This window comes from Theropithecus gelada, chromosome 1 (assembly GCF_003255815.1).
Source record: "Theropithecus gelada isolate Dixy chromosome 1, Tgel_1.0, whole genome shotgun sequence".
Taxonomy (NCBI): Eukaryota; Metazoa; Chordata; class Mammalia; order Primates; family Cercopithecidae; genus Theropithecus; species Theropithecus gelada.
Genome location: NC_037668.1, coordinates 139,717,160 through 139,744,552, shown reverse-complemented (window position 1 = coordinate 139,744,552; position 27,393 = coordinate 139,717,160). Strand labels below are relative to the sequence as shown.

General features: G+C 51.2%; 2 protein-coding genes across 5 annotated transcripts in view; both read right to left on the bottom strand.

Moving 5' to 3' along the window:
- TMEM63A (transmembrane protein 63A) overlaps positions 1 to 4,966 on the bottom strand; it is a 37,415-nt gene extending 32,449 nt beyond the window's left edge. The window contains exons 1-2 of one of the 2 annotated variants that reach the window (XM_025383494.1): positions 4,559 to 4,966; positions 1,440 to 1,629 (exon numbers count right to left, since the gene is read on the bottom strand). The gene's annotated coding sequence lies outside the window, so the exon portion shown is untranslated. The remainder of the gene's footprint in view (positions 1 to 1,439; positions 1,630 to 4,558) is intronic. The other variant, XM_025383484.1, reaches the window with a different exon arrangement.
- Positions 4,967 to 7,925: 2,959 nt separating this feature from the next.
- LOC112628699 (left-right determination factor 1-like) lies at positions 7,926 to 26,477 on the bottom strand. Of its 3 annotated transcripts, XM_025391862.1 has the most exons (6): positions 26,467 to 26,477; positions 25,156 to 25,163; positions 10,565 to 10,877; positions 9,428 to 9,674; positions 9,042 to 9,281; positions 7,926 to 8,730 (listed from the first exon to the last, which is right to left on the bottom strand). In XM_025391862.1, the coding sequence occupies exons 3-6, from the start codon at positions 10,812 to 10,814 to the stop codon at positions 8,367 to 8,369; spliced, it is 1,101 nt and encodes a 366-aa protein (XP_025247647.1). In that variant the 5' UTR covers positions 10,815 to 10,877; positions 25,156 to 25,163; positions 26,467 to 26,477; the 3' UTR covers positions 7,926 to 8,366. The 3 variants fall into 3 exon arrangements, with proteins under 3 accessions (XP_025247647.1, XP_025247657.1, XP_025247640.1); XM_025391872.1 differs by lacking the exons at positions 25,156 to 25,163; positions 26,467 to 26,477 and having other exon boundaries at positions 9,428 to 9,543; positions 9,628 to 9,674; positions 10,565 to 11,130; XM_025391855.1 differs by lacking the exons at positions 25,156 to 25,163; positions 26,467 to 26,477 and having other exon boundaries at positions 10,565 to 11,130.
- Positions 26,478 to 27,393: the final 916 nt, after the last annotated feature.

Here is a 27,393-nt window from a genome sequence, read left to right as displayed (position 1 = left end):
AGAAGGGAACATCCAAGTATTCATGATGGTCCATCCATGAACCACAGACAACACCTCACTCCCACTGCTCACAGAATGTCAGAGCTGGGACCTCAGAGATGGGTCCATCTGTTATACTTGGAAACCAAGCCTCAGAGGTTTAATAACTTGCCCCAAGGTTAAGGTTAAGGAGCTGGTCAGGGCAGAATTGAATCCCAAACCCAGTGTCTTGACTCTCAGATGCCAGTTCTCTTTTTACTTTGCCACAGAGGAGAAAGCAAAGGGGGTGGTCTAGGGTAGGGAGGGGGAGGGAGTCAGGAGTTCCAAGGCCTTCTCAGGGACCTCTGGGTCCCCCAGCTCCGCCCTTTCACACATACATACCCCTCCTGGGTACCATCAGTCTAACTGCAAGGCCCAGCATTTCCAAAGCAAACACTGCTCCAGGCTGGGTTGTTGACCTTTCCTTCCTGAGGCTCCTGGTGCCCCTGGTGAAGCTAATAGAAATCTCCAGTGTCTGTCCCCTGACACCTGAGGCCCAGGAGTTAGTGTCCAAGTTCTCACACTGTGGCTGAAGGGCCAGAACACATGTTCAACCTGGACTTGCTTAAGATCCCATCTGCCCAGGCCGGGCGCGGTGGCTCAAGCCTGTAATCCCAGCACTTTGGGAGGCCGAGACGGGCGGATCACAAGGTCAGGAGATCAAGACCATCCTGGCTAACACGGTGAAACCCCGTCTCTACTAAGAAATACAAAAAACTAGCCAGGCGAGGTGGCGGGCGCCTGTAGTCCCAGCTACTCGGGAGGCTGAGGCCGGAGAATGGCGTGAACCCGGGAGGCGGAGCTTGCAGTGAGCTGAGATCCCGCCACTGCACTCCAGCCTGGGCGACAGAGCAAGACTCCGTCTCAAAAAAAAAAAAGATCCCATCTGCCCAAATCTGGTAAATCTAGAATTCCCAGGGGATTTCTGCTAAGTCTGGTGCTTCTAGCTGTTATAGGGACAAAGATCTTGAGAACAAGAAGGAAAGATATAGAGAATCCAAACAGATGTTTGGATACCAGTAGTGCTGGTGGGGTATGTTGGGTAACCCCTAGGCCTGCAGTGCTGGGGACAATCACACATGGACACCTACACACACACACACACACACACACACACACACGACAGGAAGTACAGGAAGGGTGAATAAGTGGAAAGTCCAAGAGCATGGGAGCATCCCCCAGAGAGCCAAGTCACTTTCTCAACCTTCTAAGAGACTTGGCAATGGCTGGAGGTAGTGGGGGTTGTGATGCCAGAGTCATGGGGCTGCTGGCTCTGAACACAGTCACAAGAGTGACCTCTGGAACACAGATGTTCTTGGCTTCCCTTTAAACCCCACCCAGTGGTACCACCCAATGGAACACCCCAGCCCAACACTTTGAGGCCACCACCTACCCCTCCTTCTTCCTGTCCCCACACTTACCAGACGCTAGGGGAAGGAAGGACTGTGGATGGACCCGTTGGGGAGGTCCTCAGTTGGAGCTGTCTCTGGCAAAGGCAAAAGCAGCCCCGGTACCTCCCAAGCTGCGAAGGGCCAGGCCTCAGAACTAACACTCATTTCCTGCAGGGCTTTCCTGACCAGCAAGTCCTGGGGTACCAGCCTGTAGACTTTCCTGAAGGATCACAGACACCCAGCATCACATGGGAGCCACCCTTTTCCAGCATAGGGGTCTGGATGGAAACCCTCCAGCACACACCCGTGTATGCATGCTGCCCATACAGAGCTTTACGTTCTGCCCAGTGGGCTCCCTCCTGCCTGGATCTCTCCCCAAACTCCCAGAATTGGTTCTCCATCCGTCAGTGCTCCTCTGTGCGACTCTACTCCTCCTTCCTCAGCCAGCACCACCTGCGGACCCAGCCTCTCTCCTCTTCACCAATAACTCAAGGACCTGCTGGGGCTAGGGGAGCAGCCCTCTCCCACAGAAGCCCTGGAAGCTGTGGGCTCACGGTAGGACCCCAAGCAAAGGACTTCACCTGGGCCCCAAGGGCTAGTGCTACTGGGGAAGCTCCCCAAGGTTCCCCAAGAGCTAGAATTAGGAAAAAGGAACACAGCAGCATGAACAAGGAAGGCTTGAGAAGTGAAGTGGAAAGAAAAAACATCCCATAAAATGCTCACAGAGGGAGCATTGTCCCTGGAAAGGGGAGGGTGCTGTGGTGGTGCTGGGAGTGGCAAACCCTCGCCAGGACTGCAGAGAAGGAGAGAGGCCTCCACGAAGGGAAATACCTGTGGCTTCTCTTCCCCCTCCAGCCCCAGTTATGCCTCTAAGTCACTTGTCTCTTGCCAAATAGGCTTCCCAGGGTGGTTTGACAAAGTCTGATAAGAACTCAGGGAGGTGGCTAGCAAATACTATGAGCCTGAGATGGAGGTAAGTTCAGGTGGCCAGTCATGTCTGCCCTCTCCGATGAGCACCCAGGTTAGGGCACAGCTCTGGGGATCCACAGTCTCTCTCAGACCCTTCAGCTCAGTCCCAGCCTGTGCCTGCCCATTAGACAGGTAAAGTCCAGATCCCACTGAAACAGCTCCATCCCTCTGGCTCTCAACAGGACAGCTCCTCTGCATCTTCACAAACAGGCACGTTGTGCACGGGCAGCTGAGAACACAGACACCATGAAGCAGTGCTGCCAGACTGAGGAGAAGGCAGGGGGAGGGGAGCACCTAGCTGGCAGCTGGTATGGAGGAGGCCAAACCAGCAGCTAGGCACTGTGGCTGCAGTGGCACCGCCTGGCTGAGAACCCCAGGCAATATTCAGTCATCCTAGATGTATGTGAATGCCTAGCACTTATCTGTGCCTTCCAGAAATTCTCTATTCATCCCCTTATTCCCACTCAATATGCTGAGGGTAGGAAAGCCAAGAATTACTGCTGAGGCCCAAGAGCCAGAGTGGGCAGCAGGTGACTTCACGCTCCCAACCCAAAGTTCAACCCATGTGCATGCAAGCATCTGATTGTGGCCAGTGGGAGATGGCTAAATCCAACAGCTGTCTGAACTTGCCAAAGTAAACCACCTATGCTAACCCACTGCCCAGTCTCCATTGGCAGCAAAGACTGGCCTGGTGACCAACTTGACAAGCTCTAGAAATGCGAGCACAATGTTGCAGGAAGTATATGGATATTGTTGGTTCTTGCAAGAAGGGCCGTACAAATTCAGGGTAATTTTATCATCACCAAATCTTTCAATCCTGTGATGACCATAGCAAAACTACAAGCTGCTCCAGGCTTCTGCCTCAGGAGCTAACTCTGGTCTTTCAGATGCAGAATAAGGTTGCAGAGTAAAGTACAAACTTCTCCTTATGGCAACACCAAACAGGACCCAGTAACCCGGACAACTGTTTACCTCTACCCTGGAGCACAAACGAAATGACACAGCCCCTGGCTGAAACGAGAGGCAGTGTGGCTCAGGGATTATGTGAGCAGACTCTGGAGTTAGGGTCTCAGCACCACGCAGTTCAGACAAGCAGCCTAACCACTCCGTGCCTTGGCTTCCATGGCCCGGAAATGCGAGTGATCACTTTCTCTCACGGGGCTGTTGGGAGGCACAGACCCCAAACAACACCTGTAAAGCACTTAGCCCAGGACCGGCCCTAGCAAGCAATTAGAAGCTGTTTGCCTTTATTTTAAGTCACCCCTCCAGCTAATGGGAAACACAAGGGCAGGACCCCACCTGATGTCTTCTCTGTTAGAGCCCAATGAACAGCTAGGAGAGACCTTTGCCCCCATACTAAACAAAGGAAGGGGGTGTGTGAAGGGAAAAGGAGCCTCGGCTTCCGTTCATATCCCCCTGAAGGCACAGCAGACTTGAGGATGACCTGACAGGTGTGGGGCAGGGAGGGGTCAGGGGGTCCACCACGCTGTCCACCCCTGCCCTTGAAGAGGACACCACCTGCCTGGGGCTGAATGACCAAGGCCCCTCCAGGGCCTCAGGCAGCTATTCTTATCAGGTGCTGGAACCTTTGCGGATTTGGTTTCTTAGCAGAGCTCGCCTCACCTGTCCCGCCCCCGCCCTTCCCCCCAAGTTCCCGAGTCCCCAGCATCCGTCCTCAGGACTCCGCCAAGGCTGCAGGAAGTGGTCACCCAGGGACAGCCCGAGGGTGGCCTCTGCCTTCCTGGCGTCAGGAGACTCGGACGCCTGGCCCTTTCCCAGCCCGGCCTCGTCTAGGGTCGGAGGAGCCCAGAGCTGCGCTCCTAGTTAGGTGAGAGGTCGGATTCCGCCGACAAATCCCAAAGAGAGGGATGGGGAAAGAGGTACCAGCCCTGAAAGCGAAAAGCCGGAGCGTCGGAGAGGGAAGTCCTGAAAAGCCGCCAGGAAGTCCCGAGGAACGCAGGGCTGGAATGGGGGCGCGGCGACCCCTGCCCTGACCCTCTCCTCCCACCCAATCCGGCGTCGTCAACCCCTGCTTGGGGTCGGGGGCTTAGGTGTCTGCGGAGGCTGGGAGCCGTCCCGGAACCGGACACTTGGGGAGCACCCCGACGTGGACCCGGCCCCGCACGTCCCGAGAAAGGTGGAGGGTGCATTCCCCCCTTCACGTCCCCTGTCCCCTGTACCTGCGGCGGCGGCGTGTCTGGCGGGACCCAGCCAGGCGGGGCGTGTTCCGACCACTTAAAAGTTACAAAGTGAAACTCCGGCGCCTCCTGCACATGCGCAGAGCTGCGTCCACAGCTTGCCCAATTTGGAGCCTTCGCCCGCGCCGGCGCGAGCCTGGACGCAGCCGACTGCGCCTTCCGCGGTGGCCCTCGGCGGTCCTCTGCCCTGGCCTGGCCTCCTGATCGTCGCTTAGCCCCGCAGGTCCTCCCGGAGGTCTGCAAGCCCCGGACCGGCCAGCTCAAGTCCAGAGGCCGAGAAGGGATCCGTTGGGGTGCACCCTCTTCCGTCCCCCTGCACGCCTGGACGCCTCCGGGAGACCTGGGCCAAGCACAGGGTGGTCGCAGCGCAGGGAGAGCATCTGCAAACGTTGGTCCCTGTGGTGCTTTGAATTTCCCCGAAGAGCTCTTAGACCCGCCCCGGGAGGGTGGAGGTGGCGGGGTGGTAGCATGGAGAGCTCAACAGGATTCAGCCTGCACCTCGGCTCCGGGCAGTCGGGGACCGCGCGGAGCGCCCTGCGAGAGGCCGCGGCTCCCCCGCCGCTGTAGAAGGCCGGACCGTGAAAGCCCGGAGGGTCTTCGTTCGGGCAAAAATGTGGGGGCAGGTCGCAGCATTTCCATCGCTCCCCAGGGCCAAGTCCATTACTGCCAGAGCCAGGGCCGCCAAGGGCACCTACTCCAGCCCAGCTCCGAGAGCGCGGCATGCCTCCCGGTCCGGAGCCAGATGTTTCCAGGAAGCCGGTGGCCTCTACAACTGGACCGCAAGCTCGCAAGAGCAGGGCCGGCCCGCCGCGCCAGGGACTGCTGGGCGCTGCGCAGGAAGCGAGGCTGGGTTCGGGGAGGACAGCGCGCCCTGGGAATCAAGGAGCAAAGCACCCCATCCGCAGGCCCCTGTTTCCCTATCTGTGAAACGAGTGGTTGGACCAAAGCTTCCTCTCAGGTCCTTTCTAGCACCAAACCTCTCTGAGTTCTGAGCAGTCCTCACCCCACATGCACGGCTTTGCGGGTTCTCCGACCTCTTCCATTTCTGAGCTTTCATCTTTTTCTGTAACGGTATAAAAATATCCTTCTTATGGCCGGGCGCCGTGGCTCATGACTGTAATACCAGCACTTTGGGAGGCCGAGGCGGGCGGATCACCTGAGGTCGGGAGTTTGAGACCAGCCTGACCAGCGTGGAGAAACCCCGTCTCTACTAAAAATACAAAATTAGCCAGGCGTGGTGGCACATGCCTGTAATCCCAGCTGCTAGGGAGGATGAGGCAGGAGAATCGCTTGAACCTGGGAGGCGGAGGTACAGTGACCCGAGATCGCGCCATTGAACTCCAGCCGGGGCAACAAGAGTGAAACTCCGTCTCCAAAAAAAAAAAAAAAATTCCTCATTACCTCCTTGTCCCTGATTCTAGCGCCAGTCTGTGGCTGTCCAGGGGTCGGGTGGGGAGGGTCTTTTCCTGCCTCTCTCAGTTCTTTTCTGTCCCATCTGGCTTCCCCTTCTCTCCCCAAACCTCTATCCACTAGTTATTTCCCAGGGTTTTTCCTCTGTGCCCACCCCCACCCAGTATCATCTCTGCCCTTGTCCCTCCAAAGCTGGGCCTGGCCATCCCCTCCCCACTCTCTTACCTCCACATCTGACCATCTGCAGAGTCCTGGGTGTGGCCCCTGGACTCCTCGTTGGCTCCTGAGACTGTCCCTGTCCAATCTTCTTTCCACTCCCCACTCCCGCACCTGCCTGTCCTCCTCCCTTCCCTGCCTCAATGAATGGTGCCCCCACATGTCTGGTCTGTGGGGGCACCATTCATTGGGGCAGGGTCCAGGCAAGTGCAAGGTTCCGGTCTTGGTAATTAGAATGCTGGAGCCACTGACAAAGATTTCAGAGAAAGAAAGGATTTCTAAATTTGTTCTTGAGTAGGTTAAGGTTATTTCAAAATCAAGAGAAGGCCTTGATGGATCGGAATGTGAGTTGAGATAGCCACAACCTTTGTTATGTCAGTTGTGTGAAGTGTTTGTAAAATCTGTTTTATTTTTTAATTTTTAATTAATTAATTAACTAACTTATTGAGACAGAGTCTCGCTCTGTCGCTCAGGCTGTAGTGCAGTGGTGTGATCTCGGCTCACTGCAACCTCTACTTCCTGGCTTCAAGTGATTCTCCTGCCTCAGCCTCCTGAGTAGCTGGGATTACAGGCATGTGCCTCCACACCCGGCTAATTTTGTACTTTTAGTAGAGACGGGGTTTCTCCATGTTGGTCAGGCTGGTCTCAAACTCTTAACCTCAGGTGATCCTCAGGATTACAAACGTGAGCCACCGCGCCCAGTTGCACAGCTCTTATAGCTATAAATTCCAGATCCTCTGGAGCTTTATTTTCTTCTCTAAATATAGATGATTATTTTGATCACAGGTTTTATTATGATGCAAGTAGGATTGAAATAAAGCCCAATCACTATGCCCAGGAAAGTCAAAGTGTCAAGAACAGAAAGATTTCTGTATCAATTCTGAGAGGACAGGCACCACAGATACTAGAATCAGAATGCATTTTACTTTTATTTTATTTTATTTTATTTTTGAGACAGAATCTTGCTCTGTTGCCCAGGCTGGAGTACAGTGGTGTGATCTCAGCTCACTGCAACTTCCGCCTCCTGGGTTTAAGTGATTCTCATGCCTCAACTTCCCGAGCAGCTGGAATTACAAGCGCACACCACCATGCCCAGCTAATTTTTGTATTTTTAATAGAAACGCAGTCTCGCCATGTTGGCCAGGCTGGTCTTGAACTCCTGGCCTCAAGTGATCCACCCACCTCGGCCTCCCAAAGTGCTGCGATTACAGGAGTGAGCCATGGTGCTGGCCCTGAAAGCATTTTAATCCTAGTTTCCTGTATTACTTAACCAAGATCTTTACCAAATCTTGGCCAACTCAAGCTCTTTCCTTAGTTTACGATTAGGTTGACCTAATCTCTGTAGAACTTTCTGCTCCTTCCTCAATTTGCAGAGCTTTGATTAAAATGGAAAATTACAGCCCGGCGCAGTAGGTCATGCCTGTAATCCCAGCACTTTGGGAGGCTGAGGCTGCCGAATGACTTGAGGTCAGGAGTTCCAGACAAGTGTGGGCAACATGGCAAAACCCCATCTCTACTAAAAATACAAAAAATTAGCCTGGCATGGTGGCACATGCCTGTAATCCCAGTTATTCAAGATGCTGAGGAATGAGAATCGCTTGAACCTGGAAGGCAGAGGCTGCAGTGAGTTGAGATTCGGCCACTGCACTCCAGCCTGGGTGACAGAGCAAGACTCCGTCTCACAAATAATTAATTAAAATAAAATAGAAAATTACAAAATTACAGAATAAAATGTGTTTTATTCATGTTTTACAAAGTCTTTATTATCTGAATTGGGGTTGCACAACCCACACTTAACCCCAGGTCTTAGGTCCATAGTGGTGGAGGAGTTTAGCCCAGATCCAGTGACAGGACAAGTAAACAATGACACATTGGGGTTTCTGCCCTCAGGTTACAGTATCTCCACATGTAAGTGCTTAGGATATAGTGCAGTGAATAATAAGAATAGAGAAAACTGAGCAAGGGCTCCCCAGTGGCCAAGGACTCTCATTCCTGAGAAGCACAAACTAGGTGAGGTAACTTGTCAAGGGAAGCAAATTCAGGGCTCACTAGAGAGCACAGAGCATTTGTCCATCAGCAATTCAGTCATCACCAGCTCTCCTGGTACCCTAGAACACTTCAGAAACACACACAAGTCAAGTCCCTCGGTGGCTACACCAGGCGCCTACGGCTGGAGTCCCCTTGGCACGAGTGCCCCATCTGAGGCACAGCTGCACTTCTGCACCCTCATGTTGGGCAGGCTGACCACCTGGGGCCTGGTCCTGCCTCCCTCCTTGATGCTGACGATCATGGGCAGCGAGGCAGTCTCCGAGGCGATGCACTGTCGTGGCCCCAGAAACGGCCACTTGAAGGCCAGGGCCTCCGGGGGCTGCTGGCAGGTGCCCACACACTCATAAGCCAGGAAGCCCGGGGGCTCCAGCACCCAGTTATCGGCCCACTTCATCCCCTGCAGGTCAATGTACATCTCCTGGCGGCAGCAACGGGTGCCCTCGGTCACTGGTGCTTCAGGGTCACAGTCGCCCTGAGCTCTGTGTGGGCAAAGAGAGCAGGGTCAGCAGTCAGCTGGGAAGGCTGAGGTCAGAGGGCATCTGGGATGGAGATTTATGATCCATCTCTCAACTTCAAAAAGCTGGATGTTTGTGATATAGGATAGACAGCTACAAATAACTTGAAAATTAATAACTGATATTTACTGAAGACCTCCTAAGAGTCAGAGGAAGAATTGTATACGTTGTCTCATTCATTCCCAAAGCACTCTGAAAAGTTGTCCATTTCAAAACAAATCTAATTGCCTCTCTGTCTCTTTATTCGGCTCACCAGTTTAACCCTCAGCACCTACCCGTAGTCTCCGAGGTTAAGGGTGTGCAGCTCCAGCTGGGGCTCCCCAAGCCCGGCCGGCGCCCCCTGCGAGGCAAAGCGGACCAGCTTGTGGGCGCCGGACGCCAGTGGGCCCGGATGCTCCCTCTGCACCGACACCTGTAGCAGCAGCGGCTGCCGGGGCCGGCTCAGCTGCTGCCAGAAGTTCACGGCCTCGGTCACGTCGAAGACCTTCCAGCCGCTCTCGTGGACGCCCACCAGCCTGAGACACCACACGGAGACCCAGCGCCGCGTGAGGGCGGAGACTGGGACTGGCCCGGAGGACCCCGCTCCGCCCCCCGCGTCCCCGCCCCCAAACCAGGCCCAGCAGCCCCCTCCCCCTGCCCTGCGCGCCCGCGCGACCCCCACCTGGAGTCGATGAGAGAAGTGCGGTTGGAGCCGTCGTCGCGGACGCGAAGCCACTCGACGGTCACCCGGGCCCGGGCGCTGCGCGGGGACAGCCGCCCGTGCCTGTGCAGCGTGGCCTTGGGGACCGGCTCCTGGAAGAGCCGCAGTACGGCCTGCACCAGCTCGCTGTTGGGCGGCAGCCGCTGCTCCATGCCGAACACCAGCAGGTGGGTGCTGGTCTCCGACGCCAGGAACCTGCCGGCCATCTCTGGGGACAAGAGCAGGGTCAGCAGGGCCTCCCCGGACTCCAGGGGATCTCTGAGGATGGCAGGGACAATAAGCTGGCAGCCAGGCCAGGAGACATCGTCCCTGTTCTATCTCTGGGGCAAGCCCAGTTTAAAAATCTCCCTTGGATCTGGGCCTTGTTTAGTAACAGTTTACATCCAGCAGGCAGGGGCGACTGTGGGACCCCGGGCTAGCAAGTTTGCCTCAGCTGAGATGCTAGGAGCAGAATCCTCACCCAGGTGCCCGGCCTTGGGTCTAGCTCTGGGCACTGAGGAGCTAGGGAGGCGAGAGGCTTCGGGAGGATTCAGGCCCAGCTGCACCCCTGACAGCCAGGTATAACCCAGGTAGTCTACTTAGGTATTTTTCAGTTATCCAAACATGCTTCTATCCACAAGAACTCACTTTGATGTTCACAGTGCTGGGAGATGGCTAAGACATAGTCATACCCCTGTTCCAGATGAGCACATGGTGGAGAGAGGATATTAAAGCCATTTACTCAAGGTTAGGTTCAGACCAGAGTGGCAGTGTGAAAACAGACCCCGGGAGTACAGCTGCACCAAGTTCCTTGAGGCACACACTCACCCGCTCCCCCAGCTCTACTTTTTCTCCTCTACCCTCCCCTTCTCTGATGCCTTGGTTTTTCCAACAGGTCTAGCCTGGTGCACCTCCCCTGGGCTAGAGGGGGGCCCTCAGTGCACAGCTGGAGACCCTGGGCCCAGGCCTGGCCCCTCCTCACTGCTCCTTGGACCGTGGCCCTCACACAGCCTCCCACAGAGTCCTAAAAGGCCAGGAGCCCTTTGACACCACCAGAGTGGGCACAACCGGCCTGTCCCTGACCATGGGACCGGGGGCAGCAGGGAGGGAGGGCCTCACCTCGGAAGCTGTGGCTGAACCTCTTCCCGCGGGAGCGGTCCCCATGGCTGCGCCGCAGCAGGGCCACATACTGGGCCCTCACGTGGGCGGGGATGACCAGCTCCTCCATGTCGACCCTGTCAGGTACAGGCACCTCGCTGAGCTGCAGCTGCTGCAGCAGGCTGCCCAGGAGCTGCTCCCCAGTCATGGCCACCCCCGGGCTGGCCAGGGGCAGCACCCAGAGTGCCCAGCAGAGCCACAGGGGCCGCATGGTGCTGCTCTGGAGGAGCAGGAGGCAGAGTGGAGCTGTCCTCTAAGGAGACTGAAGGAAGGTCTTAGGCAGCTGGGCGTGCTGAGAGCCAGGCTGGGCCAGCTTTATAGCTGGCCCTGGGCTGGCCTGGGGTGAAGGGAAAAGGGAGGGAGGGAGGGAAGCAGGTCACACCCCTGGGACCTCCTGGGAGCTCACAGCCAGACAGGTCCCTGAGCCTGGAGGAGGGGGCTGTCTCGAAAGAACAGGGCTGTCTGGATGCCACCCAGGCCTGGGGCCTGTGATTGTGCTGTCAGCAGCGTGACAATATTTTTAGTGCTTGTTTAATTTTCCTGGCCTTACCCCAGCCCCGTTCTATGAAAAAGTTAGTCTATTCTGTGTAAAAGAAAGTCCTGCTAGCCAGCTGCTTAAATCTCTTTAAGTCTCTTCTGGAGGCTGAGCTGGGCCCAGGTTTGCAAATCATAAAGGAAGGGCGGGAAGGATTCTGCCTTCCTGCTGGTTTGGACCACGTTCACAGAAGCCCCTTGGTCATCTCTCTCCAACCCACACTCCTTGCACATCCCCTGCCTCTCCCCGCACCAGGGGTCCCTCAGGGTTGTCTCACCATCCCTGCCCTCCCCGCATGACAGAGGATGCTAGACACTGTCAGGACACAAATCTGGCAGCGCTACTGTTTTTGGGAGTCCCAGGAACAGCAATTTCAGCAAGTGCCTTTGCAGTCACATGACCACAGCACAGGAGTCCCCCCTTCAGACAGCAGAATTATTCTGGGGTGTGCTCTCCCCAGTGAGCTGGCTGGCCGGTTCGTGCCACCAGCACTCAGCTGGAGCCCGGGGCTTTTAGTAGTGTGTGTGTTGGGGGAGTGTTTAGCATCAGAGAAGGGGGAGGGATAAGAATAACACTGATAATAAGCATAATGGACACAGACGAGGGACAGGAACCTAGAAAGCAGAGGCCAGAGCTGCCCAGAGGCATGGCCTGTTCAAAGCCATAGGTACTGGTGGCAGATTGAGGTGGGATCCCCCCTGTGTCTCCTCAGACACACATTTTAGACTGGCTGCGTTCACATATGAGACCTGCCATCTGCCAACGGTTTGACCTGCTAGCAAGTTAGTTAACTTCTCAGTGCCTCAGTTTCCTCATCTACAGAAAGAGGGTGATGATCATGAGGTCTTCCTCATAGGGTTAGTGTGAAGATTAAATGCATTAGTACATGCAGGATGTTTCACTAGACACTAACACCAGTGTCTAGTGACAGGTAAACACTCTGTAAGGGTTTNAAAAAAAAAAAAAAAAAAAAAAAAAAAAGTAGAGCCGGGATTTCACCATGTTAGCCAGGATAGTCTCAATCTGATGACCTCGTGATCCGCCCGTCTCGGCCTCCCAAAGTGCTGGGATTGTAGGCTTGAGCCACCTCACCCTTATTTGTCACATCTGGCAACGCTAGCCAGAGGTCAGAAAAAGAAAGCGAATGTGGATTGGGAGACTGTTTACAATGGTCTGAAGTGTTGCCAGGAGGGAGGGCAGCCTCACCCTTTGTCATGCAGAAGAAGGAGCCTGGCTTCCCCAACCATCCCCACCTGGGTCTGCCCAGATTGGGCTTGAGATGGTAAACTGGCCCCAGAACCAGATCTTCTATGGGAGGAGAGCGGGGCAAGGGAATGAGTGATCCCTACCCTGACTCAGAGCACATTTGGACCTGGCCCTGGGCCCAGAACTAAGGGCACTGGAGGGCAGTGGGCTGGCCATGCTGGGGAGAGGGGGAGGGGGCCAGGTAGGAAGGTAGATGAGGAGTGGGGCCCTGTGCCCTTGACCACACTCCTGCCCCTGGTGGTCCAGGATGTGACCCCAACCAGAGGCCAGGTTGCCAAGTAAGGGCCGTGGGAAAACGTAGGGGTCAGAGGTCATCCTGGGGCCTCCAAGGATGGGGACGAGCTGGACTCAGGCCTGGGCTCTGAGGTCAGCGAAGCTAACAGTCCAGGAGTGGAGTGGTTTCTAAGTCAGAGCCCAGCATCTGGGGTCTCCAGGGTGGCTTTTGCCCCCTTCCTGGGAAGGGGCAGATACTTCTGAGAGTGCTCAGGAAATGCCCCAAGGCCAGTCCAGGTGTCCTGGGCTGCCCCAACCCACACCATCAACCTCCCTGACCCCAGGCCTGGGGGCCCATGTGGCTCCTTGGTGGTTCCAGGCACCCCCTGTGTGGGCCCTTCCTGTTCTCCCAGAGTAGCTCAGACTCTGGCCTCATGGGGGGCCTTCCCTGGGGCTCCGTCTGGGCTGAGGAGGGTGGGAAACAAACCAGGAATAAGGACCCGTTTTAGTTCATCCAGCGCCTTTGTATGGTGGGCACATCTTGCCAGACACCAACAACTCAAGCATGGCCTGGCAAGGACCTTCTGTCTCTTGGTGATGTTTGTTCAGTGTTCCAAGCTATGGACCCTGGGAACGGCCAACCTGGATGTTTAATTCCGTTTAACTATGAAGAACATCAGGCCCCTGGCCCATTACTTGGAACACAGTCTGTACAAGGAACAGAGGTCCATTGTTTTGAGGTAGGTGGAGGCTGCTAAGTAGAGGTTGCTAGATGGAAGTTGCAATGTGAAGGTTTTGGGCTGGGCGTGGTGGCTCACGCCTATAATCCCAGCACTTTGGGAGGCTAAGGTGGGCAGATTACTTGAGGTCAAGAATTCGAGCCCAGCCTGGCCAACATAGCAAAACCTTGACTCTACTAAAAGTACAAAAATTACCTGGGCTTGGTGGAGGACACCTGTAGTCCCAGCTACTCGGGAGGCTGAGACAGGAGATGCGCTTGAACCTGGGAGGCAGAAGTTGCAGTGAGCTGAGATTGCACCACTGCACTCCAGCCTGGGTAACAGAGTGAGACTCTGTCTCAAAAAAACCCAACCAACCAACCAAACAAAAGTTGCAATGTAAAGATTTCCACATAACTTGCATGCTTTTCACAAATAGCAGCGGTTGCTCCTGTCCAACTGCCTCTCCTGGACTTCCCCCTGTGCGTAAGTCCCTTGAATAAAGCTCATGTCTCGCCTGCTGTCTCTGGGTCTTTTCTTTGGTCTCTCCAAGGTGGTACCCTCCCAGCTTGCCTGCTTGGGGGTCCAGCATGACACCCTTCTTGGCAAGAGTGAGTTCAAACCTTACTATGTCACTCACATTTACTAGCTGTGTGGCCTCTGGCAGGTTTTCTTTTACTTTTTCAAATTAATTTTTTAAATTATTCTTTTTTATTTATTTATTTATTTGAGAGGGAGTTTCACTCTTATTGCCCAGGCTGGAGTGCAATGGTGTGATCCTGGCTCACTGCAACCTCCGCCACCTGGGTTCAAGCGATTCTCTTGCCTCAGCCTCCTGAGTAGCTGGGATTACAGGCGCCTGCCACCATGCCTGACTAATTTTTTTGTATTTTTAGTAGAGACTGGGGTTTCACCATGTTGGCCAGTCTGGTCCCAAACTCCTGGCCTCAAGTGATCTGGCCCCCTCGGCCTCCCAAAGTTCTGGGATTGCAAGCATGAGCCACCGCGCCTGGCCATATTTTTAAATTTTTTTTCTGAGACGGGGGTCTCACTATGTTGGCCAGGTTGGTCTTGAACTCTTGGCCTCAAGCCATTCTCCTGCCTTGGCTTCCCAAAGTGCTAGGATTACAAGTGTGAGCTACCACACCCAGCCACTGGCAGGTTTTCCACATTCTTCAATACGTTTCCACCTATAAAATGGGAATAATGTATTTTTCTTGCAGTGTTTGTGTTAATCAAGATGTCTACAGAGTGCCTAGCACAGCCTCCTGGTACACACTAGGTGCTCAATAAATAGTAGGAGTCTCTCTTAATTTTTTAAATGTTTAAATTTTTTAAATTGTGTGTTAGCATTGTTTCTTTTTTTCCTTTTTCTCTTTTTTTTTTTTTTTTGTTGTTTCCTTTTTCTTTTTTGTCCTCTGGTGTTGAAACTGAATTGTTTTGTTTTTGTTTGTAATTAATACAAATAGCACAACTTTCAAAAGATAGGAAAGGGAATATGGAAGAATGTCAGTCTCTTTTTGTTCCTCATCTGCACATTTCTATTTTATCTTTATTTATTTATTTTTTGAGACAGGGTCTCACTTTGTTGTCCAGCCTGGAGTACAGTGGTGCCATCTCAGCTCACTGCAGCCTCAACCTTCTGGGCTCAAGGGATCCTCCCGCCTCAGTCTCCTGAGTAACTGGAACAGATGTGCACCACCACACCCAGCTGAATTATTATTATTATTATTATTGTTATTATTGTTGTTGTTGTTGTTATTTTGAGATAGAGTCTCACTGTGTTGCCTAGGCTGGAGTGCAGTGGCAGGATCTCAGCTCACTGCAACCTCCACCTCCTGGGTTTAAGAGATTCTCCTCCTCTGGGGTTTCTGCTGTCTTAGCCTCCCAAGTAGCTGGGATTACAGGCACCCACCACCACGCCTGGCTAATTTTTGTATTTTTAGTAGAAATGGGGTTTCACCATGTTGGCCAGGCTGGTCTCGAACTCCTAACCTCAGGTGATCTGCCCATCTCAGCCCCGCAAAGTGCTGGGATTACAGACATGAACCACCGTGCCCAGACAACATTTTTTATACTTCATAGAGAGGAAGTCTTGCTGTGTTGCCCAGACTGGCCTCGAACTCCTAGGCACAAGTAATTCTCCTGTCTCAACCTCTGGAGAAACTGGGAACATAGGTGTGTGCCATCATGCTCAGCTTATATTTCTGCTTTTGAGAACTGTTTGTTCATATCTTGTGTCAATTTTCTGTTGAGTTGTTTTTTCTTACTGATTTGTAGACACTCTTTATATATCAGGGACATTAGCCTTTTCTCTGTTATATGCATTGCAAATATTTCTCCCATGTATAATTTGTGTTTTATACTTTGTTTATGCTGTTTTTTAGTCATACTCTAATGTTTTTATTGAATTATTTTAAATTCACAGATTAGGAAGCATTGGCATTTTCTCATCTAAGAACACAGTTTGCCTTTCCTCATTGTTTGTCTTATGTCTTGTATATAACTTGTTAAAACATCTTATATATAATTTGTTAAATCATCTCCTGGGTAGTTTGCTTTTAATTTGTATTGAAGATGGGATTTTTTTTTATACCATCACACTGCTTAAGTGTTGTTTGTGTCATTAAAGACTTGATTTCTTTTTCTTTTTTTTTTTTTTCTTGAGACAGAGTCACTCTGTCACCCAGGCTGGAGTGTAGTGGCACGATCTCTGCTCACTGCCACCTCCACCTCCTAGGTTCAAGTGATTCTCCTGCCTCAGCCTCTGAGTAGCTGGGATTACAGGCACACACCACCAACCTGGCTGTTTTTTATTTTTAGTAGAGTCAGGGTTTCATGGTCTTGAACTCCTGACCTCAAGTGATCCACCAGCCTAGGCCTCCCAAAGTGCTGGGATTACAGGCATGAGTCATTGTGCCCAGCCTGAAGATTTGAGGCTATGGTACCAATTGGTACATAGAAGTCTTCTTCAAATTTCTTACAAACAATAGGACATTCCAGTAAACTGAGTTCAAAATTGGTACACAGAAGACTTTACTGGAACTTCTTATTGTTTGTAATAGTTCTTAGTTGATTTCTTGCATTTTCTAGGTACAAAATCTTAATATTTGCTACTAATAATTTAATTCCTCTTTTTCAAAGTTTATTCCTCTGGGTTTTTTTTTTTTCTATGTCTAACTCCATTAGTTAGTAGCTTTTCTAGAACAATATTCAATAAAAGTGATGATAGTGGATAGCATTGTTTTATTCCTGGTTTTAACAGGACTCCTTTACTATTTACCCATTGAGTATGAGCTTTATGGTTGAGCTAAATACATTTTATCATGGTAAGGAAGAATCCATAATAGAAGTTTTTAAAAATCAAGAACGGGCTGGGTGCGGTGGCTCACGCCTGTAATCCCAGCACTTTGGGAGGCTGAGGCAGGCAGATCACGGGGTCAAGAGTTCGAGACCAGCCTGACCAACATAGTGAAACCCCGTCTCTACTAAAAATACAAAAATTAGCTGGGCATAGTGGCATGCTCCTGTAATCCCAGCTATTTGGGAGGCTGGGGCAGGAGAATCGCTTGAACCCAGGAGGCAGAGGTTGCAGTGAGCCGAGATCACACCACTGCATTCCAGCCTGGGTGACAAAAAAAAAAAAATTGAGAACAGGCCGGGCATGGTGGATCACGCCTTAAATTCCAGCACTTTGAGGGTCCAAGGCAGAAGGATTGCTTGAAGCCAAGAGTTCAAGACCAGCCTGGGCAACATAACAAGACCTCCATCTCTACAAAAAATTTTTAAAATTAGTCAGGTGTGGTGGTATGCACCTGGCTACTCAGGAAGCTAAGACAGGAGGATCACTTGAACTCAGGAGTTTAAGGCTGCAGTTAGCTATGATTGTGCCACGGCACTCCAAACCTGGGTGACAGAGTGAGACCCTGTTTTTAAATAATAAAAATAATAATAATGGATGTTGAGTAAAACCAATTTGATTAATATCTGGAGCAGTGAGAACTCTCAAATATCACTGGTGAGAGCGTAAAGTGCTACACCACATAGAGAACTCGGCAGTATTTACTACAGTTCAAGATACCACGTAAACTTAAGACCCAGTGGCCAGGCACCACGGCTCATGCCTATAATCCCAACACTTTGGGATGCTGAGGTATAAGGATGGTTTGAGGCCAGGAGTTCAAGACCAGCCTCAGCAACATAGCAAGACCTCATGTCTACTATAAAAAAAATCAGCCTGGTGTGGTAGAACATACCTGTTAGTACTCCCAGCTACTCGGGAGGCTGAGGTGGGAGGATTGCTTGAGCCCAGGAGTTCTAGGCTACAGTGAGCCGTGATTGCACCACTGCAATATAGCAGCCTGGGCAACAGAGCAAGACCCTGTCTCTTAAAAACAAAAAGGGGCCAGGCACAGTGGCTCACACCTCTAATCCCAGCACTTTGGGAGGCTGAGGCAGGCGAATCACCTGAGGTCAGGAGTTCATGACCAGCATGGCCAACATGGTGAAAGCCCATCTCTATTAAAATTACAAAAATTAGCTGGCCTGGCAGCGGGCGCCTGTAATCCCAGCTACTCAGGAGGCTGAGGCAAAAGAATCGCTTGAACCCCGGGGGGGCGGCACAGAGGTTGCAGTGAGCCGAGATCATGCCACTGCACTTCCAGCCTGAGCAAGAGAGTGAGACTCCATTTCAAAAAAGAAAGAAAGAAAGAAGAAAGGCACAGTCATTTCATTCAGTTGGAAATGCATGCATAAGATTGATGATACAGCAGCATTGTTTATAAGAGTCCAAACTGAAGCAACTCACCAAAAATATCCATCAACACTGTAAAGCACAAATAAAATGTAGTGTAGTCTTATGGAATAATTTGTGGCAAAGAAAATGAACCAAAACTGTCTACAACATTGGCAAATGTCACAAACAGAACATTGAACAGAAGCCAGACATGAAAGATGAATATGATTCCATTTATTTAAAATTCAAAACCATGCAGAAGTAGAGTGTGTAGAGATGGATTTGTTTGCTTTCGTGGGAAGGAAAAAAAGTCATTTGCTAATTAATAGTGATAATTCTACTCCTCGTTTCTAATATTTACACCTCTGATTTTCTTCTACAGTTACTCATTTTGATTATTTGCAGTCATTGTATACAAACTTTTCAGGAAATACCCTCAGGCATGCAGAGAGCTGGAGGTGGAAATTATAAGAGGACCTATGTCCCCTTTATTTAGGGACCTATCCCACCAACACTCTGCCCTCCTAGCCCCAGGGCCTCAATGGGACGTCTGTCTCCTGCCTGAGCAACCACAGTCCAGCCCAGCGTTTCACCACCACCCAGCAGCAACAGAAGCAAGTTGTCCCCTGGCAGATGAAGTGGGTGCCACTGGCTTCCTGATCTCCCTAGATCCAGGCCTGCCTGTGTGTGGGGAGCTGCCCCCATCTGCTCAGGTTCATGCAGTGGGGCTTGGTTTGTTTTTCTCTTTGTGGCTTAAGTAATACCTCAGCTCTGCCTATCAGTGAACCACTTCCTGCTAGACGGTGTTTTGATTCCACCACATCTCTGTGGCAGCATCAACGTGCACACTACCTTGTGCCAGAGTAAAAGTGATTTCATGATTGACGGCTGCTCCTGCCACTCTCTCCACAGCTGGACACTTTGGCCTTGACCTTCCCTCCTTCCACACCTGAAAGCTGCTGCTTCCCAGTGGCTCCGTCCAAAAACATCTCCTTTCCCTTTTCAAAGAAAAGACTTTCCAGGATTGATAAATGACAAAGAAGGCCAGGTGCAGTGGCTCACACCTGTAACCCCAGCACTTTGAAAGGCCAAAGTGAGCAGATCACCTGAGGTCAGGAGTTCGAGACCAGCATGGGCAACATGGTAAAACCCTGTCTCTACTAAAAATACAAAAAATCAGCCAGGTGTGAGGGCAGGTGCCTGTAATTCCAGCTTACTTGGGAGGCTGAGGCACGAGAATTGCTTGAACCTGGGAGGCAGAGATTGCAATGAGCCAAGATCGCATCACTACACTCCAACCTGGGCAATAGAGGGAGACCTTGTCTCAAAAAAAAAAAAAAAAAAAAAAAAAGTTCAAAAAGGAAAACACTTACATAAACCAGTCCCTGTCCTCAAATCTTGCCTTGAAGAAGGAACTTCTAGAAGCCTTTCATCTCCATAAACTCCTCTTCCGGCTTCCTTTTCTCTTCAATTACTTAAGCAAATATTTGTTGATGATTTTACCGCTTTTCAGTATCCTGAATGAACCTGAGGAGACAGGGGCAACCTCAACAACAGGAAGTACAGGTGCATTGCAGGGACCTGGGACAGGCAGGCACTCCTCAAAGGCGAGCTCCGGAACCTGCAGGTGCCCGAGCTGCCCTTGCAGTGGTTCCACAGTCACCTTCAGGAAGCCTGGTTTCTCCCCTCACGTCACTTCTCTCTCCTTTTCTCCTTCACTGTCCGCCATGCCCTGGGAGGAAGGCATTGTTGACATTTCATAAAGGAGGCCCAGAGCATCTAAGATCCTTGCCCAAGGTTGCAGATTGCTAACCAGAGCACTATGGGGGGCAGGGGAGGAGCAATCCTAGCTGGGTGACCTTGGACGAATTCATCATCTGCCAGTGCCTCAGCTTCCTTGTCTATGAGATGGGGGCATCAATTCTATCTATGCCCCGAGCACGTAGTGAGGATTACCTGCGTGCCAGCCAACCACACGGAGCCATCTTGGGCAACAAGGTCCAGCCATCATCAGCTGTTGGGACCTGGCTGCGAAGCATCCTCCCTCGCCCTCTTTAGGAATCCAGCCTCTCCCGGCTTCACCAACTGACTTGTGGACGGCCTATCAGAGGGAGGGTCAGCAACTTGTCCAGGGCCACACAGCTGGTGAGTGGCACCCTGGAGACTGAACTTAGAACTCACTCTTGCCAGGAAGGGGCTGGATGACCTGAAACATGGGTCTTTATTCCTGCCTCGTTCCCCACTGTCCTCCATGGGAGTCTCAGCTACTCAAGGACAACAGTGAGGGCCCACACAGGGCATGTCTGGAAACCACATGGGCCCCCAGGCCTGGGGTCAGGGAGGTTGATGGTGTGGGTTGGAGCAGCCCAAGACACCTGGACTGGCCTTTGGCATTTCCTGAGCACTCTCAGTAGTGTCTGCCCCTGCCCAGGGAGGGGACAAAAGCCACCCTGGAGACCCCAGATACTAGGCTCTGACTTAGAAGCCACTCCACTCCTGGACTCATAGCTTTGCTGACCTCAGAGCCCAGGCCTGAGTCCAGCTCGCCCCACCCATGGAGGCCCCAGGATGACCTCTGACCCCCGTGTTTTCCCATGGCCCTCACCTGGCAACCTGGCCTCTGGTTGGGGTCACATCCTGGCCTATCGGGGCAGGATGCTGCCCGAGGGCACAAGGTCCCACTCCTCATCTGCCTCCTCCCTGCATCATGTCCTCAAGTTCAGTCCCAGGGCTGGGCCCTCCGTCAGGATGGTGAGCATCCTCTCGCTCTCCCATTCCCCGCCCCCTCCTGCCCTCCAGGACAGCAGATCTGGCTTCAGGATGACTTCACAATTCCTGGCCTTTTGGGCCCTATCACACCCTGCAGACCAGCCAGATCCCCCACCCCCACCGACCCACAGGCCTAGGAGGCCAGGCTCCTTCCTCTGCATGACAAAGGACGGGGCTGCCCTCCCTCCTGAAGAGGCAACAGTCCATTGTAAACAGTCTCCCAATCCACATTCGCCTTTTTCTGGCTGATTGCCCAATTATTTTATTTCCCCAGCAAAATTCTTGAACCCATTGGAAATCTACATTCAGGAAAGAGGTCTGAGTTTGCAGAGGGATAATAGGTCTGAGGGCTTTGCCCTCAGTCCGCCCCTACTGATCCCCCTTGCCCTGGCCCACACCCAGTCAGTACCGCGAATTAATTAATAGTGTCTCACTCTCTCTCCAACCCCTGGCCAGAAGGTTCCCAGGGTGTGAACTGCGTGTTGCAAACAGCCAGAGGTCATAGAAAGAGCCTGCTTCTCTCTTCTCCTCTATACCAAGTGCCATTTTACATGCCAGCCATTCACAGCTGTTTCCCAGGCTCCCACCGCAAGCCTGGCCTCTCCATTGGGCACCAGAACCATCTACCAGAATGCCCTTCCACTGACACCTGTTCTCATCTCAGTACACCCAGCCAGGCCTCCAGACCTGGGGCTCATTCTGTTTTTTTTTATTTCTGTTTTTGTTTTGTTTTTGAGACAGAGTTTTGCTCTTGTTGCCCAGGCTAGAGTGCAATGGCGTGATCTCAGCTCACTGCAACCACCATCTCCCAAGTTCAAGCAATTCTCCTGCCTTAGCCTCTCAAGCAACTGGGATTACAGGCATGTGCCACCACACCTGGCTAATTTTATATTTTTAGTGGAGGTGGGGTTTCACCATGTTGGTCTGGCTGGTCTCAAACTCCTGACTTCAGGTGATCTATCCACCTCGGCCTCCCAAACTGTTGAGATTACAGGCATGAGCCACCGCACCCAGCCCTGGGGCTTATTGTTGTTGCTATTATTATTATTATTATTATTATTATTATTATTTTATTATTTGAGACGGAGTTTTGCTCTGTTGCCCAGGCTGGAGTGCAATGGTGAGATATCGGCTCACTGCAACCTCCACCTCCCAGGTTCAAGCGATTCTCCTGCCTCCGCCTCCTGAGTAGCTGGGATTACAGGCACATGCCACAACACCCGGCTAATTTTTGTATTTTTAGTAGAGACAGGGTTTCACCATGTTGGCCAGGCTGGTCTCGGACTCCTGACCTCAGGTGATCTGCCCACCTCGGCCTCCCAGAGTGCTGGGACTATAGGCATGAGCCACTGTGCCCGGCCAGGGCACATTCTTAATTCCTTCCTATCCCACATCCCTCAGAGTCAGTCCCCAGCAGGTGTCTTGGTCTCACTTCCAAAACACATTTTATATCCATTTGTGACTCTCCATCACCTGCCAGGGCAACTGCAACTGCCTCCTCCTGCTCCCATTCTCCATCCTCAGATTCAACAGTGGTCTGTGACAAACTTTAATCAGAAAACATATTCCGTTAATCAAAACTCTCCAAAAATTAACTCAAAATGGATCATACACCTATGTATAAAACACAAAACTATAAAACTCCAAAAAGAGAACATAGTAGAAAACATAGATCATCTTGAGTTTGGCAATGACATTTTTTGACCCATGAAAGGAATAATTAATATAAAGTTAGACTTCATTAAAATTAACCTCTGCTCTGCAAAAGACACTGTCATTCCCTCAGTCATACCTTTCAAGAAGAAAAAGAAAAAGACACTGTCAAGAGAATGAGAAAAGTCACAGACAGGGAGAAAATATTTGGAAAAGACATAGCTGATAAAGAACTGTTATTCAAAATATACAAATAACTCTTTTTTCTTTCTTTCTTTCTTTTTTTTTTTTTTTCGAATTTTTGAAGCAGGGTCTTACAGGGTCTTACTCTGTTGCCCAGGCTGGAGTGCAGTGGCACAATCATGGCTCACTATAGCCTCAACCACCTGAGCTCAAGTGATCCTCCTACCTCAGCCCCCCAAAGTGCTGGGATTACAGGGGTGCACCATTGTGCCCAGCTAATTTTTGTATTTTTTGTAGATGGGTTTCAGGCCCATCTTGAACTCCTGCCTCAAGTTATCCTCCTGCTTTGGCCTCCCAAAGTACTGGGATTACAGGTGTGAGTCACCGTGCCTGGCCTGAAGAACTCATAAAGTTCAACAATAAGAAAACTGACCACCCAATTAAAAAATGGGCAAAAGACCTGAACAGATACCTCACCAAAGAAGATATACAGATGGCAAGAAAGCATATAAAAAGATGCTAACTGGCCAGGCGCGGTGACTCATGCCTGTAATCCCAGCACTTTGGGAGGCCGAGGCGGGTGAATCACCTGAGGCCAGGAGTTCGAGAGCAGCCTGGCCAACAGGCCCGAACCCCGTCTCTACTAAAAATACAAAAAATTAGCCAGGTGCGGTGGTGGGTGCCTATAATCCCAGCTACTTGGGAGGCTGAGGCAGGAGAATGGCTTGAACCCAGGAAGCAGAGGCTGTAGTGAGCCGAGATCACGCCATTGCACTCCAGCCTGGGTGACAAGAGTGAAAATCCATCTCCAAAAAACAAAACCAAAAAAAGATGCTAACCATTGGCCAGGTGCGGTGGCTCAAGCCTGTAATCCCAACACTTTGGGAGGCCAAGGCGGGCAGATCACGAGGTCAGGAGATCGAGACCATCCTGGCTAACACGGTGAAACCCCGTCTCTACTAAAAATACAAAAGAATTAGCCAGGTGTCGTGGCGGGTGCCTGTAGTCCCAGCTACTCAGGAGGCTGAGGCAGGAGAATGGTGTGAACCCGGGAGGTGGAGCTTGCAGTGAGCCAAGATCACACCATTGTACTCCAGCCTGGGCGACAGATCGAAAAAAAAAAAAAAAAGATGCTAACCATCATATGTCATTAAGGAATATGTCAGTGGGGAACAACAATGAACTATCACTACATAACTATTAGAATGGCCAAAATCCAAAACATTGACAACACCAAACATTGATGAAGCAACAGGCAGAGCAACAGAAACTCTCACTCGTTGCTGGTGGGAATGCAAAATGGCACAGCCACTTTGGAAGATAGTTTGGCAGTTTCTTACAAAACTAACCATACTTTTATCAAATGATCCAGCAATCACGCTCCTTGGTAATTACCCAAATGAGCTGGAAACTTATGTCCACACAAGAACCTGCACACAGATGTTGATAGTAGCTTTATTCATAATTGCCAAAACTTGGAAGATGTCCTTCATTGGGTGAATGGAAAAATAAACTGGGGTACATCCAAACAATGAAATATTATTCAATGCTAAAAAGAAATGAGCTGTCAAGCCATGAAAAGACATAAAGGAATCTTAAGTGCATACTACTAAGTGAAACAAGTCAATCTGAAAAGGCCATATATATGATAGCAACTATATGATATTCTGGAAAAGACAAAACTATGGAGACAGTAAAAAAATGTGTGGTTGCTACAGGCTAGAGAGGAGGAAAGGACGAACCAGCAGAGCACAGAGAATTTTTAGGGCAGTGCAACTACTTTGTGTGTTACTGTACTGGTAGACACATGCCTTTATACATTTGTTCAAATCATCAAATGTGCGCCACCAAGAGCAAACCCCAAGGCAAACTCCGAACTCTGGGTTATAATGATGTGTCTGTGGCCGAGCACGGTGGTTCATGCCTGTAATCGCAGCACTTTGGAAGGCCAAGGCAGGTGGATCACCAGAGGTCAGGAGTTCGAGACCAGCCTGGCCAACGTAGTGAAACCCCATCTCTACTAAAAATACAAAAATTAGCTGGGCGTGGTGGTGGGCACCTGTAATCCCAACTACTTGGGAGGCTGAGGCAGGAGAATCACTTGAACCCCGGGGGGCACAGAGGTTGCAGTGAGCCAAGGTTGCACCACCACACTCCAGCTTGGTGACAGAGCAAGACTCTGTCTCAAAAAACAAACAAACAAACAAAATGATGTGTCTGTGTAGTTTCATCAAATTTAACAACTGTACCAGGCTGGTGAGGACATTGATAGTCGGGGAGTTTATACATGTAGGGGGAGAGAGTATATAGGAATTTTTTGTGCTTTCCTCTCAATTTTGCTGTGAACCTAAAACTGCTCTAAAAAATAAAGTCTATTAGAAAAAGAAAAAACAACTCCAATGACTTCTTATTACATGTTTCAAATTTCTTCCCATGTCCTTAAAGCCCAACTGACCTGGGCCAGGTTTGCCTGCTCTACCTCAGGTCCTACCTCTCTTCCTCTCCTCACTTGCTCCCTGAGAACAATCCACACAGGTCTCTTTACTCTCCCCAAACGTGTCAGGGCCTTTGCACAAGCTGTTCTCTCTACTTGCGAGGGTCTGTGCCCAGACCTTTCCAGGTTAACTCGTTCTTATCATTCAGGATCGGATGTCGCCTCCTCAGAAAGGCCTCTCTTATCCGTGCATACATATCTGCATGTTCCTTCCTGCTTCTACCAATTACTATCTCTCTTTATCATTCTGGTTTATCTTCCTCATAGTACTTAGTACTATCTAAAATTGTCTTCTCCACCTCTTTAACCATGTATTGACTGCCTCCCTGCTGGAGAGTTGCTTCCAGAAGCTCAGAAAATTTGTCTAACCTGTTTTCTGCTATGTCCCTGTGCCTAGAACAATGACCAGCACAATGAGGTATTACGGTAGATACTTCGTCAATGTTTGTTGAATGAATTGAAAGATGTGCATTCTCACTGTGGAAGCTTGGTGAACTTCTCTGGATTTCAATTTTTTTGTAAAATGAGGTAGATAGACGAGATGATTCCTTTCAGCTCTAAATCACTAGGAGAGCGAAAAGGGGTGCTTGGGACTTCTCTCTGGATAAACCCCCATTGGTGCTAAATGCTGCCAGGCCTCTTCCAAGGAAGGTCTCCCAGGACCGAGAAGGGTGATCAGTTTCCCAACCAGAAGTCAGCTGTCCAGAGCCCTCTGAGCCCCAGACCCATGCCTGCAGGCCAGATTGTTTCTCAATCAGCAATCCTTGGTGTGGACTGGGAAGTTTCTGTGCCATCCAAGGCTCAGTTCTGGCAAGGAACAGGATTCAGAGTCCATACAGCATACCAGTTGGTTCTCCCCTCCTGGGCTGACCAGCATCTGCCGGGTGGGTCTTAATAAGTGGGCTCCACTCCATCTCCTTCTCTGGAAATAAGCTTTTATTTATTTATTTATTTATTTAGAGATGGAGTCTTGCTCTGTTGCCCAGGCTGGAGTACAGTGGTGCAATCTGGGCTCACTGGAACCTCTACCTCCTGTGTTCAAGGGATTCTCCTACCTCAGCCTCCTGAGTAGCCGAGACTACAAGCGCCCACCACCATGCCAGGCTAAATTTTGTATTTTTAGTAGAGACGGGGTTTCATCATGTTGGCCAGGCTGGTCTTGAACTCCTGGCCTCAAGTGATCCACCCGCCTCAGCCCTGTAAAGTGCTAGGATTACAGGTGTGAGCCACCGTGCCTGGCTAGCTTTTAGTTTAAGTGTTGGTTTCCCTACACCCAGGTTGGAGGGCTCTGGCCACCCGGGAATTCCCAGAGCATCTCCTGACAGGAAGGTACCTAGTGCATTGTTCACGAACCTTCCTGTGAGGGGCAGCACCAGTGGCCTGGACTCCTCAGCCCGATGACAGCAGGTCCTTGCTGAAACCAGCCCATGCTTCCAGCTCCAGGGAGCTCCCAGTGAGTCCCAATGTTGGGAGGTTGGTGAGGAGCGCGGCTTGCAGTGTCAGACCAGGGAGACCCCTGGGGTGGAGTCTGGAGATCTGGATTTGGCAGGGCTCTGTCACCAACTCATAACCAAGACATTCTGCACCTTGGGTCTGAGGAACAGAGATCCTACAATTTCAAAAGTAAGTAACTGTCTCCAACCTTTTGGAGCAAGAAAGCTGAACAGTGTAACTGAGAAGGGAGGTGAATCAAGCTATTTGGGGGAAGCTAGGAAGAGGGTCCTTCCTCATCCTGAGTCAAGGCCCATCCTTCTGGTCCCAGGGCCAGACCTTGCACTTGCCTGGACCCATGGCATCGACCAGGTGGGGGAGGAGGGGCACCATTCATTGAGGCAGGGAAGGGAGGAGGACAGGCAGGTGCGGGAGTGGGGAGTGGAAAGAAGATTGGACACGGATAGTCTGAGGAGCCAATGGGAAGTCCAGGGGCCACATCCAGGACTCTGCAGACAGTCAGATGTGGGGTCTTTGGTAGGAGGTAAGAGAGCAGGGAGAGGAGATGGCCAGGCACAGCTACGGAGGGACAAGAGCAGAGATGATACTGGTGGGTGGCCACAGAGAAAAAACTCTGGGAAATAACTAGTGGCTAGAGGTTTGGGGAAAGAAGGGGAAAGCCAATTGGGACAGAAAAGAACTGAGAGAGGCAGGAAGAGACCCTCCCCACCCCGTCCCTGGACAGCCACAGACTGGCGCTAGAATCAGGGACAGGGAGGTAAGGAGGATATT

What these genes read in the sequence shown, in the direction of transcription:
- LOC112628699 (XM_025391862.1), bottom strand. Translation starts at nt 10,814, where the DNA reads ATGCGGCCCCTGTGGCTCTGCTGGGCACTCTGGGTGCTGCCCCTGGCC. An exon ending in GTTCAGCCACAGCTTCCGAG is followed by an intron (nt 9,675 to 10,564) that starts GTGAGGCCCTCC and finishes TCTTGTCCCCAG; the next exon opens with AGATGGCCGGCAGGTTCCTG. An exon ending in CTTAACCTCGGAGACTACGG is followed by an intron (nt 8,731 to 9,041) that starts GTAGGTGCTGAG and finishes TTGCCCACACAG; the next exon opens with AGCTCAGGGCGACTGTGACC.